This window comes from Mobula birostris, chromosome 13 (assembly GCF_030028105.1).
Source record: "Mobula birostris isolate sMobBir1 chromosome 13, sMobBir1.hap1, whole genome shotgun sequence".
In the NCBI taxonomy this organism is placed as follows: Eukaryota; Metazoa; Chordata; class Chondrichthyes; order Myliobatiformes; family Myliobatidae; genus Mobula; species Mobula birostris.
The window spans coordinates 59105570-59123725 of NC_092382.1; the positions used below are offsets into that span (position 1 = coordinate 59105570).

The 18156-nt window shown below is 42.3% G+C and overlaps 1 protein-coding gene across 2 annotated transcripts in view; it reads left to right on the forward strand.

Moving 5' to 3' along the window:
- LOC140206875 (uncharacterized) overlaps positions 1 to 18156 on the forward strand; it is a 67953-nt gene that overhangs the window by 23478 nt on the left and 26319 nt on the right. For both annotated transcript variants that reach the window (XM_072275138.1, XM_072275139.1), the window contains exon 3: positions 4333 to 4650. In XM_072275138.1, coding sequence (XP_072131239.1) covers positions 4333 to 4650 — 318 coding nt within the window. The remainder of the gene's footprint in view (positions 1 to 4332; positions 4651 to 18156) is intronic.

The window sequence follows — 18156 nt, forward strand, 5'->3', positions numbered from 1 at the left end:
AGTCCCACTCTCGTGGGCACCTGAACAGGATAGTGGTAACTTCACCTTACCTTAGTGCATCTGCGTGTCCTGTGAAACAAGCAATTACGCTAGTTCAGATACTGTTGTGCTGAACACCAGCTGTCCATCAAGTAGCTCCTCCCTTCTCTCTCTGTAGGAACTCAGAAGCTAGCAGTGGCCTTGTAGAAATCCCGATCAAACTGTGAGCAGTCTTTGTCCATCTCTCTCTCTGTCTCACACACACACTCTCACACTCGGTGCTGTACAGCTGTGTGCTCTCTCTTTTTAAAAGCACAATCCATCATGAATAACTCAGGATATCGTCACAGCACAATACCAGGCCCTTTGACCCATATAGTCCACACGAAGTCATTAATCTGCCGAGTCGCATCCACCAGCACCTGTAACATAGAGAGCCCTCCGTATCCCACCCATCCATAGGTTTATTGCTTATTCATTTATTATCAGTGTTCTTTCTTTCTTTGTTGTTTTTGCACAGTTTGTTGTCTTTTGCACACTCTTGGTGTGGTACTTCACTGGTTCTATTATATTTATTATTACAGTGTATAGATTTATTCTGTCACAAGAAAATGAACCTCCGGGCTGTTTTATTGTGATATAAATGTGCAGTGATAATAAATTTAATTTGGAACTTGAAGAGTCCTTCAATGTAATGGATGAAGTAAAGTTGAGAGAACTTATTCCCCCCCCCCAATTCCTCACCCCTTTTGATGCGGCCTATGACTGTGGTGTCATTGGAACTCTGCTTAGCTACAAAATCATAAGTAGAACAAGGAAAAGAAACTTGTTTATTTTAAACTCTCACTTGTACTGAGGAGAATGTGGAACAAATATCATATTTAGCCAGCCACTTTAGGCACAGGTTAATCGAGCAGAAGATGCAACCGCCTAAGGGTACGCTCAATATTCGAGGACAGCTTCTGTCCAACTGTTGGAAGATTCAAGATGCAGGATTGTTTAATGATATTTGCAGCACACAAATGTAAGGGAAAACAAAGTAATTTTTATCTCAGATTCAATGCAGCACAAAAAAACAATAAAATGAAGGACACAATAATTTAAAATAACAATAAATGTAAACACATAAGATAGCTTGTATACATGGATTGGTTGTACATTCATAAGTTGATGCTCAGCGTAGTTGTGTCTGTACATACGGTGACTGACAGGAAATGATAAAGCAGTGGTGATGGCTGTGTGGAGGGGTGAGATAGTGGGTGGGGATGTTGATCAGCCTTACTGCTTGGGAAAAGACAAATATCGGACCCTGTATGACTAGATGGACTCCTGAACTCACAATCAAACTCGTTACGGCCTTGCACCATAATGTCTGCCTGCACCGCACTTTCTCTGTAAATGCAACACTTTATTCCGCATATGCTGGTGGACCACGGCGACCTGTTCTAGGCTGCTCTCAAAACTTCTAAACATTTGGCACTAGTTCTTACCTACTATTATCTATTTATACACACACACACATGCACATACACACACACACACACACACACACACACACACACACACACACACACACACACACACAGCTTCAGCAATCAGATTTCGGAACTGTCCTTGAGCTCATGAACAGGACCTCAGAATTCTTCTTTTATTTGTTTGTTTCCTTATTTATTTACTTTCTTGTTTGTGAATTTATTTATATCGGCAATATTAGTTATTCGTTTCTGTGTTTCTTTCCTCGCTCACTTGTTTATTTTCTTATTCATTTTTCTTGTTTGTTTACTCATTTATTTATTTGTTCATTCATTTGCTTACTTAAGTAAGAAGTAAGTTCATAAATACTTATCTACTTACTGCGGTCTGCGAGCGTTTAGGTCAGCAATGAAGGTCCTGCAAGCACATCTTCACGACGTTAATTGAGTTGCAGCTTCTAAGAGACAGTATTAAGCAACTGAAGCTGCAGCTGGGTGAACTTTGACCAACACAGAAGAATGAGGAGGTGATGGATATGTCACTCCTAAGCTCGAGAAAGCGGGTCCCTGGGTATCTGTCAGAAGATGGAAAAGGGATAGTTGACCTTTGCAGAACGCCCCTGTAGCCTTACCCCTCAATAATCAGTACACTGCTTTGAATACTATTAGAGGGTTGTCTTACCAGAAGGAAGCCGTATATGTCTCCAGCACTGAGTCTGGCTCTGTGGCTCAGAAGAAAATGGGGCGGGGGGGGAGAACAGGAGTGCAATAGTGACAGAAGATTACTTAATTAGAAGAGTAAAAAGGAGATTCCATGGAGGTAAAGGGGACACCCAGATGATAATGTTGCTATCCTATTGCCAGGATCAGGGATATCTCGAATCGGGCCCATGGATTTTTTGTATTAAATCGTACATACTGGTGTCTGCATCTGAGAAAATCGAGGATCCAGTTGAACAGGGAGCTATTTGTGGTGCCTAATGATTTGTTTTGAGGGGGTGCTGAGTTGTACTCAATGTGAACCACTCTCACCTATGCATATTTATTGTACAGTTGTTCCAGTACTTAGTGACCAGCCAATTAAATTACATCTGGTGTCGACCAGCTGTGATGCTGGGCAATTTGGAAAAGAAATACTTCATTCCTCAGGCAGGGGTTCATGTTTTTCATGAGCAAACTCCCGAATCACTCCGTACAATGGATGCTAGTGCAATAAGATGTTAGGCTTTGAGCAGATAACCGCGATATTCTGCGGACCGGTATGACTACAGATTGCCTGAAACAACGTGGTACGTCAGACTGCTGAATGTAGACAATGAAGTCCATAGACTCAGCCAATTAGCCACCCAGGACAAACACTTTATTGGAATAGTATCTGGGGCCAGGCTGCTTTGTCTGTGTGCAAGTAAGGTGAGAACAGTCAGATTTTGGATTTCCGCTAATGTGGTCTAGGGATGAAACAACAGGCATTCTGGATAGTAGTGCATCAGTCGTCGAGTGTGCTGGGTCCTCAGGTGCCGCAGGTGATGTGCTGATGTAGTTGGGCCGAGACTTATTCAAACTACCTGATTAAAGGTGTCTGGCAAAGATATGAAAGCCGTCGCGGTATGTCATTTCTTGCTTCTTTATAATGATATTAAATACGCCCAGTGCTTGCTTGACATCTGCCTTTGGCAGTACATAAATGACAGTGAGGATCACGCCGGGGAACTCCCTCGGTATGTAGGATGGTCTGAGTCTGGAGAACAAGAATGAAACAAGAGCTCTATGTCGGAGCGCCGCTGCTTTGTTCTTGCCTGATGCTGCTGACCGGTCCATCTCAGTGAAACAGAAAACACAATAATCACTTGCTTCCCTCCAATACAGCAATCTTACCTCTAGGTCCTATGACTTACACTCCAGTGAAGGTACATTGGCCAGGAATAAATTGAATGACTGAATTGAGTTTTTTACTTACATCTTTCGTATACATTGTCATTGTCGTAGTCATACTTTATTGATCCCGTGGGAAATTGGGTTTTGTTACAGTTGCACCAACCAGGAAAATAGAGTATAAATATAGCAATGTAAAGCCATAAATAATTAAATAATAATATGTAAATTTTGCCAAATGGAAATAAGTCCAGGACCAGCCTATTGGCACAGGGTGTCTGACCCTCCAAGGGAGGAATTGTAAAGTTTGATGGCCACAGGCAGGAATGACTTCCTATGACGCTCTGTGTTGCATCACATACCTCTCCGTCTGAATGTGCAATGTGCAATTACTTATGGTAAATTATAAGGACTCTCTGAAGAAATCCCTTGGCGCCTGTCACATTGACCATCGCCAGTGGTCTAATCTAGACTCCGATTGCGAGGCCTGGCGACGCACCATTCACCGAACTGTCTCCTCCTTCGAGAACACACGCAGGGCCGGCATTAAGGACAAAAGGAGAGGGAGGAAGAACCGTGACACAGCAGCACCAAACCCAGAACAGAATTTCCCTTGCAGCTGCTGTGGCCGGTCCTGCCTATCCCGTATTGGCCTCATCAGCCACCAGCGAGCCTGCAGCAGACGTAGGCAGCCCCCTTCCTAAATCTTTGTTTGCGAAGCCAAGCCATGATGATGATAATAACACGAACAACAGGACAGTCCATACAATATAGAAATACAATTGTATCAGGGTGAGTTAATCAGTCTGCTGGCCTGGTGGAAGAGGGTGTCCCTGAATCAACAGATTGGTGGATAGATGTAGGATAGAAGATTGGTTTACAAGAGGCGATCTGCGTTTTCAGCTGTATATAGGTTATAAATATCTGTAATTACTGAGCTACTGTGCGTACATTTCTCTAGTTTTTGCACCTTTGTCACTTTACCCTCATACGATTTGCTCTTCCTCAGGTGAGTCTCAGCATTTTACCATCAATGTAGAGCGCAGAAAAATATATGCAGCCATCGGGGGAGAAGCCTTCTTTTCAGTGCGGCCATCAGGGAAGATCTCAAGTGGAAGCTGGACCTTCAATGGGAAAACTATCTGTCAGTGGATCGATCAATTCGTGTCCATTGATAATCCCTATACATCGCGAGCTGAACTATTCACCTCCAATGGGTCGCTACTGCTGAAGTCGGTGAACGAGTCAGACAGTGGGGTGTACCGTGTGAACATGCTTCCAATCCGTGGCCCAAAAACCTTAGCGACCATCACTCTCGAAGTCACTGGTAAGTGAGACTTTGGTCTTGTTCGCTCATTTATTGAAGGGCTGCTCTTTTTTATTTGTTTTATCTCTACTTTCCAACTTACTCTGTTACACTGTAAGTCACTAATCTCTTGAAGGTTTATCTTTTGTTGATTAGGAAATGTTAGCCAATGCATAGGATAACTCTGCCCTACATTTACTATGGGATCTTGCCGGTTAGGCGTCGGCTGGATGGACAAAATAAGATCATGGGGGCTTGTGGGTGTGGAACCCAAGGCCGTGTGACCCTAGCTCAACCTAACTTTCACATCTGGCATGATTACACCAGTTTACTTTAAAAAAGAACTACTCTTCGATACAGAACTTATTTCAATTTTTCATTTGTTACCATTTAGTATTCGAACTGGATTATCTCATTACGCGTTTTGAATCACATTAATTCTTTAATGTGTGTGTGTTTGTGTGAGAGAGAGACTGTATGTGTGTACTTGTGTTTTTGTGTGTTTGGTATTGAGTTGATATCGCTTTGTATGAACTTGTGGGCAGTTTAACCCCTGCCCGTCAGCTGAAGTGTTCTGTGACGCCCCGGAACACACTGCCAACAATGTCACAGCTCTGGAACACAGAAAGACTATTTCAAAATAGACATACAACACAGAAGTTCAGAATCAGAAGATAATCCCACGTTGAAATATACAACGATTAATAGGAAAACAGAGGTTGTGAAAAAATGTGTTTATCGGGGGTGAGAAGAATGTGTTTTGGCACCTGATGAAATTAGCAACCTGATCAAATGTCACGTGTGTAATGGCTCACGTGTTTAACTAGAAAGTTGCTTCTGTTGCTGCTGGCAAGGATGGAGTTCAGGTGAAGGATGCCCATTAGCTTTCAGTGCGAAGCAACTTCCAGAAAATCCATTCAACCACGCTAATTGTCCTGAAAAAAAAACTCATGATACAGCCAGTGCTGTGTAACCTGAGCTTCCAGATTCTGCTCAGCCATTTCAAATAACCACAGAGGAAAAACTTCTCTGGTGATGAAAAGACAAAATAATGCGGATGGCATAACTCTGAACTTAAAAAGACAAATTATCAGAAACATCAGCAAGCTATGCAGAAATTATGGAGAGAGAAATTTAACACAGTAGGCGTTCAGATGGATGACATTTCCTCAGATGCTGTTTTGAGAGATCAATAATGTTCTCAGCAAACCATGTTCTGTTCCTGTTCTGCCTTGGATCTGTGCTCCCAGATTCTCCAGAACGGGAGAATGTACGCACTGTCGCAACTTGACGACAGCCCTGCATCATCAACAGACAAGGTAGATTTGGTCTGAAGTCTCCTGTGTGAGCCTAGAATCTATTAAGTCTTCAGTGTATGTTAAGAATTGAATGCAGACAATACTATACTTTGACAAATCTACAAGACAGCTTTTGGGTTGTTAATGTAATTATTTGCATCCTGTCAGTACCCTTTCAGGGTCACTGTTGTTACAAGTGTGGAAACACAACGATACCAGTGTTGGTTACCAATATACACTCATGTTCAAAAGCTGTACACGCATTTCATTGTTGCTTTGGAACTAGAATTTCATTATTGCGTGAGGAACTTCGCAAAGTTCAATATTCTGGGTTATGCTTGTAGCAACAAAGTCAGACATTTACACCAGTTTCTCTTTTTATCAGCAGAAAAGTATACTGTAGATTGATATAGAGTCATACAACACGGAAACTCATGATATCTATTCCATCTAGGACTTTTGGACTTTTAATTTGTGTGTATTTCAATCAGATGTCCTCTCAGTATTTTAAACTATTAAGACTACACGCCCAGAGGCATCATACATTTCCCACCCTTTTCAGTCCTGGAATCTTCCTTGTTAAGAACAATCCCTATGTTTTTTTTTCAGCTGTGCAGCCCAACGATATCTCTGAGCTGAAAAAAGGCTGAAGAAATGTGCAGTGCTTTCTTCACCTCCCTATCCACATGAGATTCCACCTTCAGGGAACTATGCACCATTATTCCTATATCCCTCTGTTATACTGCATTCTTCACTGCCCTAACATTTACCACGTATGTCCTATTTTGATTAGTCCTACCAAAATGTAGCACCTCACATTTATCAGCATTAAACTCTGTCTGCCTTCTTTCAGCCCACTCTTCTAACTGGCCTAATTCTCTCTGCAAGCTTTGAAAAGCTATTTTTTTTTATCCACAACGCCACCTATCTTAGTATCATAATCTGCATACTTACTAATTCAATTTACCACCCCATCATCCAGATCATTAATGTATATGAAAAACAACATTGGACCCAGTACAGATCCCTGAGGCACACCACTAGTTACCGGCCTCCAATTCTGTGCAGTTTTATGTCAAATACATTGTAAACCTACATAAACTGTGCCATGTGTGCATTCAGTGCGCTCATACTTTTGTCACAGGAAAAATAAATTGCACAACATAAGATTTTTGTGCACACTGACTACTAAAAATTAGAGGTAACATTGTTTGGAGCTGTGACGTTGTGGTCATTACAGAGACTTGCATGGCTCAGGAGCAGGAATGGCTACTTCAAGTGCCAGGCTTTAGATGTTTCAAAAAGGACAGGGAGGGAGGCAAAAGAGGTGAGGGCATGGCACTGTTGATCAGAGATAGTGTCACTGCTGCAGAAAGGAATGAAGTCATGGAGGGGTTGTCTACGGAGTCTGTGTTGGTGGAAGTTAGGAATAGGAAGGGGCCAATAATGCAACATGGTGTTTTTTTTTTGAAAGACCACCCAATAGTAACAGGGACATCGAGGAGCAGACAGCGAGACAGATTCTGGAAAGGAGTAATAATAACAGGGTTGTTGTGGTGGGAGATTTTAATTTCCCAAATATTGATTGGCATCTCTCTAGAGTAAGCGATTTAGATGGGATGCAGTTTGTTAGGTGTGCTCAGGAAGATTTCGTGACACAATAAGCCTACAAGAGGAGAGACTGTACTTGATCTGGCATTGGAAAATGAACCCGGTCAGGTGGTAGGTCTCTCAGTCAGAGAGTATTTTGGAGATAGTGATCACGATTCTATCTCCTTTACCATAGTATTGGAGGGGGATAGGAACAGACAAGTTAGGGAAACGTTTAATTTCAGTAAGGGGAATTACGGTTTTTGTTATTGTGCATTGCGATGTACTGCTGCCGCATAAAGACGGATTTCATGACATATGCTGGTGATACTAATCCTCATTCTGGTTCTGATTTTGTACAGTCAGTGATTCGCTGCTAACATCCACGGCTACTTTATTTATTGCTGCGTAGGATCCATTTAAGAAATGAACTACGCCTCTAATAGTTGTCAAGTTCCAGAAGTGCAAACAGTTTGCTTGCTTCATATCTGGCAACTCTCTCAATCTACTGTGCGATATTACACTTGTAAATGTTTTGAGTTTACCCTCCACCAGCAGTCACTTTACACAGTGCATTCCAGACTGCTTCTGGTATATGGTTGGAAAACGTTTTCCTCAGATCCCTCTGCATTACCAATCCCTTTCCACGACTATTATCTAAATAGTTTACCGTCTCGCACAGTGAGAAAGATGTCCCGTTTTGATTATTTCACTACCAGATGTAATGAAATAGATGCTAATAATGCTTTATCTTGTATATAAGTTTATGCTACACGTATGGTGTTTGAAAAATTGACTGTGCTGAAGCTAAAGTTAAAATGATCAACTTCTGTGCCTCACATTACTGCGTTGTTCAATCACTTTGCTCTGCCATCCATGTGATGGAGACAAATTATTTGTGTTGGTGTTCATTTAATATAATTCCCAATCTGTTGTGCAGTGACTTATCTATAGGAAAACCACACCCGATGTATATCGCGTGAGAACCGGCATAGATTGGGGGACCACTTTGCTCAGTATCTATGCTCCGTCCGCCAGAACAAGCAGGATCTTCAAGTGGCCACCTATATTAATTTGACTTCCCGTTCCAATTCCAATATGTCCGTCTATGGGCTCCTCCAATGTCACGATAGGGCTACACTTAGATTGGAGGAACAATACCTTATATTCTGTTCCATTAGCCTCCAACCTGATGGCATGATCGACTTCTCAAACTTCCAGTAATGCCACCCCCCCCTCCCCCACTGTTGCCCATTCTCTTGTGTGTCTCTCTCATATTATGTCCTTGCCAGCCCATTGCCTCCCTCTGGTGCTCCTATCCACACATTTTTTTTTCTTTCTTCCATGGCCTTCTGTCTCTTTCACCAATCAACTTCCTAGATCTTTTCTTCATCCCTTCTCCTCCAAGTTTCACCTATTTCCTGGCATTTCTCTCACCCCCCCCCGACACACCTTTCAAATCTACACCTCAGCTTTTTTTGTCTCCAGCCCTGCCGACATGTTTCGTCCTGAATCGTCGACTGCACTCCTTTCCGTAGAAGCTGCCTGGCCCGCTGAATTCCTCCAGCATTTTATGTGTGTTGTTCGGATTTCCATCACCTGCAGATTTTCTCTTATTCCAGCTGCATTTCGACAAATTGAAATTAATTGGTATTAGAACAACGACACATCAGTTGCACATTTAAGGTGAAAGCTGATGTAGGAGGATGGCAGGGATCCTGCATTTGATATTAGTGCTAACACCGTAGGAGAGAAGCATCTGTACTAATTCTCCACCTGGTTTGTTAGCTATTCAGTCATATGGGGCAGTAATGTACATAATACAATATTGCATTTGTTGGTGCCATTGATCTACCTAATCGCGATCAGCTGACTCAAGGATTTGGGTAAATCTCCAATTGAATACTATGCAGAGAAGGAAGAAGTTAAAATATGGGTGTCTTAGGAATGTATTTCAGAGAATGACCAGGACACGCTGTTACATTAGCAGTGTGGTCAGTGTTAAGGCTCCAGAGACAACATTATCGTCATGATCGACGATGGGCAGGGAATAGTAATGGTGTCGGCAGCGTGGCCAGCTGTGAGGTTATCATCTCAGTTCAGTGAGCTTAGATCCAGAGTTGCAGTGACAATATCCCATCGGTCAGTGACGTGTTTTCAAAGTTCAGACCATTCTGCATTTTGAATACAAATCCTGTCATCGTTCTGATGTTCCAGCAGTGTACTCAATGTGTCTGGTTGTGTCTGCCACTTTGCAGTTCCAATCTACACAGTGGCTCCACAGGAGGTCAGAGAGGTGAGTCTGAATGTGATTAATGTAAATTTTGGGCAGATTCATCAAGGTTGTGTTTCACATCCTTCCCCATCTGTAGAGACTTCTTCCTTGGAATGTTTACTCGTATTGGAGAAACATTTCATATGGTTGCAAAATCTATAATAATAACATGTACTATTTTCATTTCATAACAACATGTGGCATATTCCATATGTCTGTATGTGCTGAACTACAATGAATTAACTGAATCTATTTCTGAATGCAATTAATGTGATTTGTGATGTGCAATAATACCCTTTGTTGTTGTACACAGCCTGGTTGGAACAACACAAACCTGAACATTTATTTGCAGCATTCTTCACAATATGTTAAAGTGTTTAAGTATGTTCAACAGGATATACATGTATACAAGATATTTAAACAATTATATTGACTATGTCATTGCCAATATGTGAGTTCAGAAAAAGAAGCAGCTGTATAAAGCTGTAAATGAGGTCGACTCGATAGTTTTAGCATCCCTGGTGTGTTTTATCTGCAGCCACTCAACACAAGCAGCACCTCATTTCATATTTTAGGTTTTTTATCCACAAATACACTAAACTATTTCTGGAAAGAATTTTCTGCACTTTGACCAAATAAAAGAGATGCTTCCCTCCGCTAGCCTGCAGTTTGCCCTTGAACACGCTATACCCCAGCTCAGCACACCACCAGCCCCACCCCCACCGATAAAGTTTGTGTGCAGCCATGGGAGCTGGTGGACAATGGCTGTATGAGCCGCTGGTGTATATCGTAAGTCCTGGTTATGCGGCCACTGACAGCAGACGGATAATCTCTGAAGAGTGTTGATTATCGCTGGGGACATCGAACACAGAGACGATTTGTTGCCGTTTTGCTCATTGTCATTAACGATTTTGAAAGATATTGTAGTTGAGATTGTTGTGGTGATTCTGGCATGTGTATGACCTGCACCAATGGTACAGGTTACTCCTGAACCCGAGGTGTCCAATATCCTTGCGGGCAGGTTGGCTGGATTCTTTTTGGTGGATTTAAATTATCTTTTCCCGGGGATGTGAACCGGCGTGATAGTGCTGAAGATGCGGTAGTCAGTTCAGAAACTGAGGCTCCAAACAAGGAAAGGCTGATGATAGGGCAAAATTGCAGTCAAGAGGATGAGTTGAATTATAATAGATGGATAAAATCGAAACAGGTAAATACTGGACTTAAGGTGTTATACTTGAATGCGCTAAGTATGCGAGATAGGGTAGAAGAACTTGTCACACAGTCATAGGTTGGAATAGGTGTATAGGATGTTGTATGAATCACTGAATCATGGATAAATAATGAGCGTAATGTTTCGGATACACAATGTGGCGATAGGACAGTCAAGAGGGTAAAGCGGGCGGCATTGCCCTGTTGATTAAAAATGAAATCAAATAATCAGAAAAGGGTGATACGGGGTCCAAAGGTGTTTAATCATTATAGATCGGGCTAACGAACTGTAAGGGTAAAAGACCCTGATGTACAGACTCCCCAAAGGATGTGGTCTAAAAATTACAATGGGAGAGAGAAAATGCATACCAAAAGGACGATGTTACATTAGTCATGGGAGATTTCAATCTGCAGGGAGCCTGGGCAAATCATCATCATGCTGGATACCAACAGGGGGGATTTCTAGAATGCTTGAAAGATGGCTTTTTAGAGCATCTCGAGGTTGAGCCGACTACCAGATCAGCTATTCTGGATTGGGTGCTGTGTAATGAGCTGGGATTAATTAGAGAGCTTGGTAAAAGGCTGCTTTGGGGAAAATGATCATAATATGATCGAATTCACCCTGATATTTCAGAAGAAGCAGCTAAAGTCAGGTGTATCAGAATTAGGTTTGAATAAAGGTAATTACAAAAGTTTGGGAGAGGAATTGGCCAGAAATGATTTGAAAAGAACACTGCTAGGGATAACAACAGAGAGGCAAGGGCTGCAATTTCTAGAAGGAACTTGGAAGGCACAGGATACATACATCCCAAGGAGGAAACATTTCCAAAACAAAAGATGACACACCCGGACGAAGAAGAGAAGTCAAATCCAACATAATACACAAACAAGAGGCACGTAATAGAGCAAGAGTTCATAGGAAGTTAGAGGATTGGGAAGATTTTAAAAAAACAGCAGAAGGCATTAAGAATTCAAAGGAGGAATACGAAATTATGCTAGCCAATGATATTAAGGAAGATAGCGTAAGTTTCCTCAGATACATAATGTTTAAAAGAGAGGCTAGAGTCGATATTGGACTGCTAGAAAATGACGCTCGAGAGGAAGTAATGGGGATAATGGGATTTGCAGAAGTTCCAGGTGTCAAATGTCAATACTTCTACCTACTAAGTTCCTCTGACGAAACCCCGCCCAATGAACACCCAAAGAATAGAAAAGTTACTACCTGGGAAAGGAGACTACACTGACCAGGTGTTCTTACCTGTCTTGATTTAATCTCCATGTAACCTACCAGCGATGTGTGTTGGTTTACCTGAGGAGAGTTATTGCTCCTTTGCATCGAAGCCTCCCATTTAAAGCCACACTGACTGGTAACTGATGATGAATGTGACGTGTCACCAGCAGAATACTATTTTGCTTCTCCTTTCCCGGAAGGCGGTTCACTTTCACCGCAGGTAAAATGAGACCACAAATAACTAGATATAGCTGCAGAAAAGATTCCAGCCATCCTTCCGACGCCAGTAGGAATTTCATTTTCCTGGTGTCCGGAGCCTTCAGCCCCACTCCCTTCACCCCCCTCCCCCGGTCAACTCCGCAAACTAGTTGGAGTCCCTGGCCCGCTGTCAATCCTGCTGAGACTGCAAATTCGGCGGGAGGAGAGAGAGCAGTGCCCCGCGCGTGCGCAGCCCTCCGGTGAAAAATGATATTGTATCCGTTAAATAGGGACCATGGACAATTCTGATTTGATGGAGACAGACGTGAAAGCACAGAGGAACATCTGGAGAAATTTCTGAAACGCCAGTTCACTGCTGTTGTTACTGCGCAGTCGGGAATCTTCCAGAGGGAAGGCATCAGAATCCTCGGCTTTGCCTGCTGTTGGTGACCGAGATTGAGGTTGAATCGTTCGGATAGAGATGACGCTCAGTACTTGGTGTCAGAGAGCGGATCGGAGGCTCGAAGTTTTCGGATGACTCAGAGTCGGACTGTGGTCGGGCATGGCAGGGAGAGTTTTTCTTCCTCCTCCTGTCTGCGTGAGATGTGGGACATTTGAGAGACTTTGAACTTTTTACTGTTCTCATGGACTTCTTCATCAAGTTATGGTATTGTTGCACTGTTGTAACTATATGTTATAATTATATAGTTTTGTTAGTTTTTTCAGTCTTGGTCTGTCCTGTGTTTTGTGATATCACACCAGAGGAAATATCGTATCATTTCTTAATGCATGCATTACTAAATGACAATAAAAGAGGACTGCATGTCTTCATAATCTAAAAATGATGACTAACTTCATACCCATACTTTTGCTAGATGCTGCCTTGTAAGCAATGATCCCTATTGATAGCTGTATTTTGTCAGGTCTATGCATTCCTCTGGTATGTATTTTGACTGCAGTAGGCACAGAACCGTAAACATTACGCTATGTCTGAATGTCCCTTTTTACTCATGTACCAGGTTTCCTTATGATGTTCAGAGCTTTGATCTCTGATATCACCCTTTCCACGTCACCGGCTTCTCCAGCCCTCTCCTATTACGTCACTGAGTTCACAAGACCAGTAATTCGAAATGTCGTTGAACCATGCATTTTCGTGCTTTTTCAAAGTTTCAAAGGTTAATGTCAGTGAAATGTATACAATACACATCTTCAAATGCTATTTCTTCGGAGCAATTCACGAAAACAGTGGAGTGCCCCTAAAGAGTGAATGATAGTTAAAGCTCCTCTCTCTCCCACGTGTAAGCAGCAGAAAGCAACAATCCCCTAACCCCATCTACATAAAAACCCACAACAGCAAAGGCACGGACTTGCAGTACTGCAAAGACTACATTGTTCACCCGGCATTCGACATACCACAGGCTCTCTCTCTCCCTAATAAGGGAGAAAAGGTGGTCTCCATTTCACGATGTTAAAAGTCTGTTGCGTCGCTTTTTTTCCAAGCTATGTGCTTAAAGATCTCGAGTTGCTGGGCACACAGTCTTAGATCTTCTATCTTACACTGCACACCAGTCTTCTGCTCGGACACTGACCTCTGAACCCCCCGTCTGCAGAGCCACGAAAATTCAGACCTCCAAAGATGAGCAAAGTTCTTAGGCCGAGCCCTTGGTGTGCCGAATAATGGACAGTTGTGAAACCACGATAGCGGATCCCATTCCCGCAAGGAACCGTAGTCAGCCTGTAACTCCAGGTCAGGGTCTTCAAAACAACCTTGAGGAGGAAAAACGGAGATATTAAAGATGGAAATAGAGCTGTTTCTGAAAAGGCAAGCTTGGAGTTGCCGTTAGGAGTCATTAACGCTCCTATATTCCACCTTCTTATTGTGAAGTTGTTGAATTTCACCGCTCATGGAATAATGACCGTGAGACGCAAATTAAAATATCCCTTTGCAGCGTTAATTTGAATTGTGTTGAATCATTTTCATTGAATTATCGATTCTCAGAAACACCAATAAGTAAAGGTACCAGAATGCCAGCAATTATTCATTAGCTTGTGCGATTTAAGCATTGATTGTTCTCTATTTGCCCAGTCTGTACCTCTCTGTGACTCCAACCCAATCTATCTCATGCTTTAGGATTGTTTACTGTCATTCAGCAGTCCACGAGTGTAAAGGAGAGCAGAACGAATATTGCACGAGTCCGGTGCAGCTGTCAAAAACACATTACTTATAAAAACAGAATAAATATAAATGGAATACTATGAAAAATAAAATTACACGCAGCTATTTAATGTGCTGGTAAATACATAGGATTAACTGTATGCAAACACTGATGGTATGTACTTAAATAGAGGCTGGTTGTGGGAGTATCTGAACATGAGATGACTGACCGGAAATGATAAAGTGACAAAGTGGATGGTCACTAAACTGTGCCTGACTGTCTGAGCGTTGTGCAGCACAATTGCAAAGACTTAAAACAGTATCATACCAATCCACTCCCACTCACCTGGGGTCACAGGGAGAGAAAGTTAGAAACATTTGGATTCCTGGGCAGAAAATGTTCCAGTTGGTCTCATTTTGAATTTATCAGCAAATTACTGAGACAGATGGAAACAAATTTGCTTCTCTGCACAAGTGAGACTCTCAACTATGCATCAACTCTGCAACAGACTACTTAACCAAGCTTGAAAGAGGTGCAGTAATTTTGTCAGAAATCATCAAGGGCAAACGATCAACAGACCTTTCCCTTACAATGCTTCAATTGGAATCAGGTTTATTATCACCGGCATGTGTTGTGAAATTTGTTAACTTAGAAACATAGAAAATTGGTGCAGGAGTAGGCCATTCGGCCCTTCGAGCCTGCACCGACATTTATTATGATCATGGCTGATCATCCAACTCAGAACCCCGCCCCAGCCTTCCCTCCATACCCCCTGACCCCCGTAGCCACAAGGGCCATATCTAACTCCCTCTTAAATATAGCCAATGAACTGGCCTCAACTGTTTCCTGTGGCAGAGAATTCCACAGATTCACCACTCTCTGTGTGAAGAAGTTTTTCCTAATCTATGTCCTAAAAGGCTTCCCCTTTATCCTCAAACTGTGACCCCTTGTTCTGGACTTCCCCAACATCGGGGACAATCTTCCTGCATCTAGCCTGTCCAATCCCTTTAGGATTTTATACATTTCAATCAGATCCCCCCTCAATCTTCTAAATTCCAACGAGTACAAGCCCAGTTCATCCAGTCTTTCATCATATGAAAGTCCTGCCATCCCAGGAATCAATCTGGTGAACCTTCTTTGTACTCTCTCTATGGCTTTCCTCAGATTAGCGGACCAAAACTGCACACAATACTCCAGGTGTGGTCTCACCAAGGCCGTGTACAACTGCAGTAGTACCTCCCTGCTCCTGTACTCGAATCCTCTCGGTATAAATGCTAGCATACCATTCGCCTTTTTCACCGCCTGCTGTACCTGCATGCCCACTTTCAATGACTGGTGTATAATGACACCCAGGTCTCGTTGCACCTCCCCTTTTCCTAATTGGCCACCATTCAGATAATAATCTGTTTTCCTGTTTTTGCCACCAAAGTGGATAACTTCACATTTATCCACATTAAATTGCATCTGCCATGAATATGCCCACTCACCCAACCTATCCAAGTCACGCTGCATCCCCTTAGCATCCTCTTCACAGCTAACACTGCCGCCCAGCTTCGTGTCATCCGCAAACTTGGAGATGCTGCATTTAATTCCCTCATCCAAGTCATTAATATATATTGTAAACAACTGGGGTCCCAGCACTGAACCTTGCGGTACCCCACTAGTCACTGCCTGCCATTCTGAAAAGGTCCTGTTTATTCCCACTCTTTGCTTCCTGTCTGCTAGCCAATTCTCTATCCACATCAATACCTTACCCCTAATACCGTGTGCTTTAAGTTTGCATACTAATCTCCTGTGTGGGACCTTGTCAAAAGCCTTTTGAAAATCCAAATATACCACATCCACTGGTTCTCCCCCATCCACTCTACTAGTTACATCCTCAAAAAATGCTATGAGATTCGTCAGACATGATTTTCCTTTCACAAATCCATGCTGACTTTGTCCGACGATTTCACCGCTTTCCAAATGTGCTGTTATCACATCTTTGATAACTGACTCCAGCAGTTTCCCCACCACCGACGTTAGGCTAACCAGTCTATAATTCCCCGGTTTCTCTCTCCCTCCTTTTTTAAAAAGTGGAGTTATATTAGCCACCCTCCAATCCTCCGGAACCAGTCCAGAATCTAACGAGTTTTGAAAAATTATCACTAATGCACCCACTATTTTTTGGGCTACTTCCTTAAGCACTCTGGGATGCAGACCATCTGGCCCTGGGGATTTATCTGCCTTTAATCCCTTCAATTTACCTAACACCACTTCCCTACTAACATGTATTTCTCTCAGTTCCTCCATCTCACTGGACCCTCTGTCCCCTACTATTTCTGGAAGATTATTTATGTCCTCCTTAGTGAAGACAGAACCAAAGTAATTATTCAATTGGTCTGCCATGTCCTTGCTCCCCATAATCAATTCACCTGTTTCTGTCTGTAGGGGACCTACATTTGTCTTTACCAGTCTTTTCCTTTTTACATATCTATAAAAGCTTTTACAGTCAGTTTTTATGTTCCCTGCCAGTTTTCTCTCATAATCTTTTTTCCCCTTCCTAATTAAGCCCTTTGTCCTCCTCTGCTGAACTCTGAATTTCTCCCAGTCCTCAGGTGAGCCACTTTTTCTGGCTAATTTGTATGCTTCTTCTTTGGAATTGATACTAACCCTAACTTCTCTTGTCAGCCACGGGTGCACTACCTTCCTTGATTTATTCTTTTGCCAAACTGGGATGAACAATTGTTGTAGTTCATCCATACAACCTTTAAATGCTTGCCATTGCATATCCACCGTCAATCCTTTAAGTGTCATTTGCCAGTCTATCTAAGCTAATTCATGTCTTATACCTTCAAAGTTACCCCTCTTTAAGTTCAGAACCTTTATTTCTGAATTAACTATGTCACTCTCCATCTTAATGAAGAATTCCACCATATTATGGTCACTTTTACCCAAGGGGCCTCTCATGACAAGATTGCTAATTAACCCTTCCTCATTGCTCAAAACCCAGTCCAGAATAGCCTGCTCTCTAGTTGGTTCCTCGACATGTTGGTTCAAAAAACCATCCCGCATACATTCCAAGAAATCCTCTTCCTCAGCACCTTTACCAATTTGGTTCACCCAATCTACATGTAGATTGAAGTCACCCATTATAACTGCTGTTCCTTTATTGCACACATTTCTAATTTCCTGTTTAATACCATCCCCAACCTCACTACTACTGTTAAGTGGCCTGTACACAACTCCCACCAGTGTTTTCTGCCCCTTAGTGTTATGCAGCTCTACCCATATGGATTCCACATCTTCCCGGCTTATGTCCTTCCTTTCTATTGCGTTAATCTCATCTTTAACCAGCAACGCCACCCCACCTCCTTTTCTTTCATGTCTATCCCTCCTGAATATTGAATATCCCTGAACGGTGAGCTCCCATCCTTGGTCACCCAGGAGTTAGCAGCAGTTCAATTCTCTATATAATACAGAAGAAAAAGAAATATAATAATAATATCTATTATAGTAAACGTAGACTGAACTGATTAAAAATTGTGCAACAACGGACATAATATATATTAAAAATGTGAGGTATTGTTC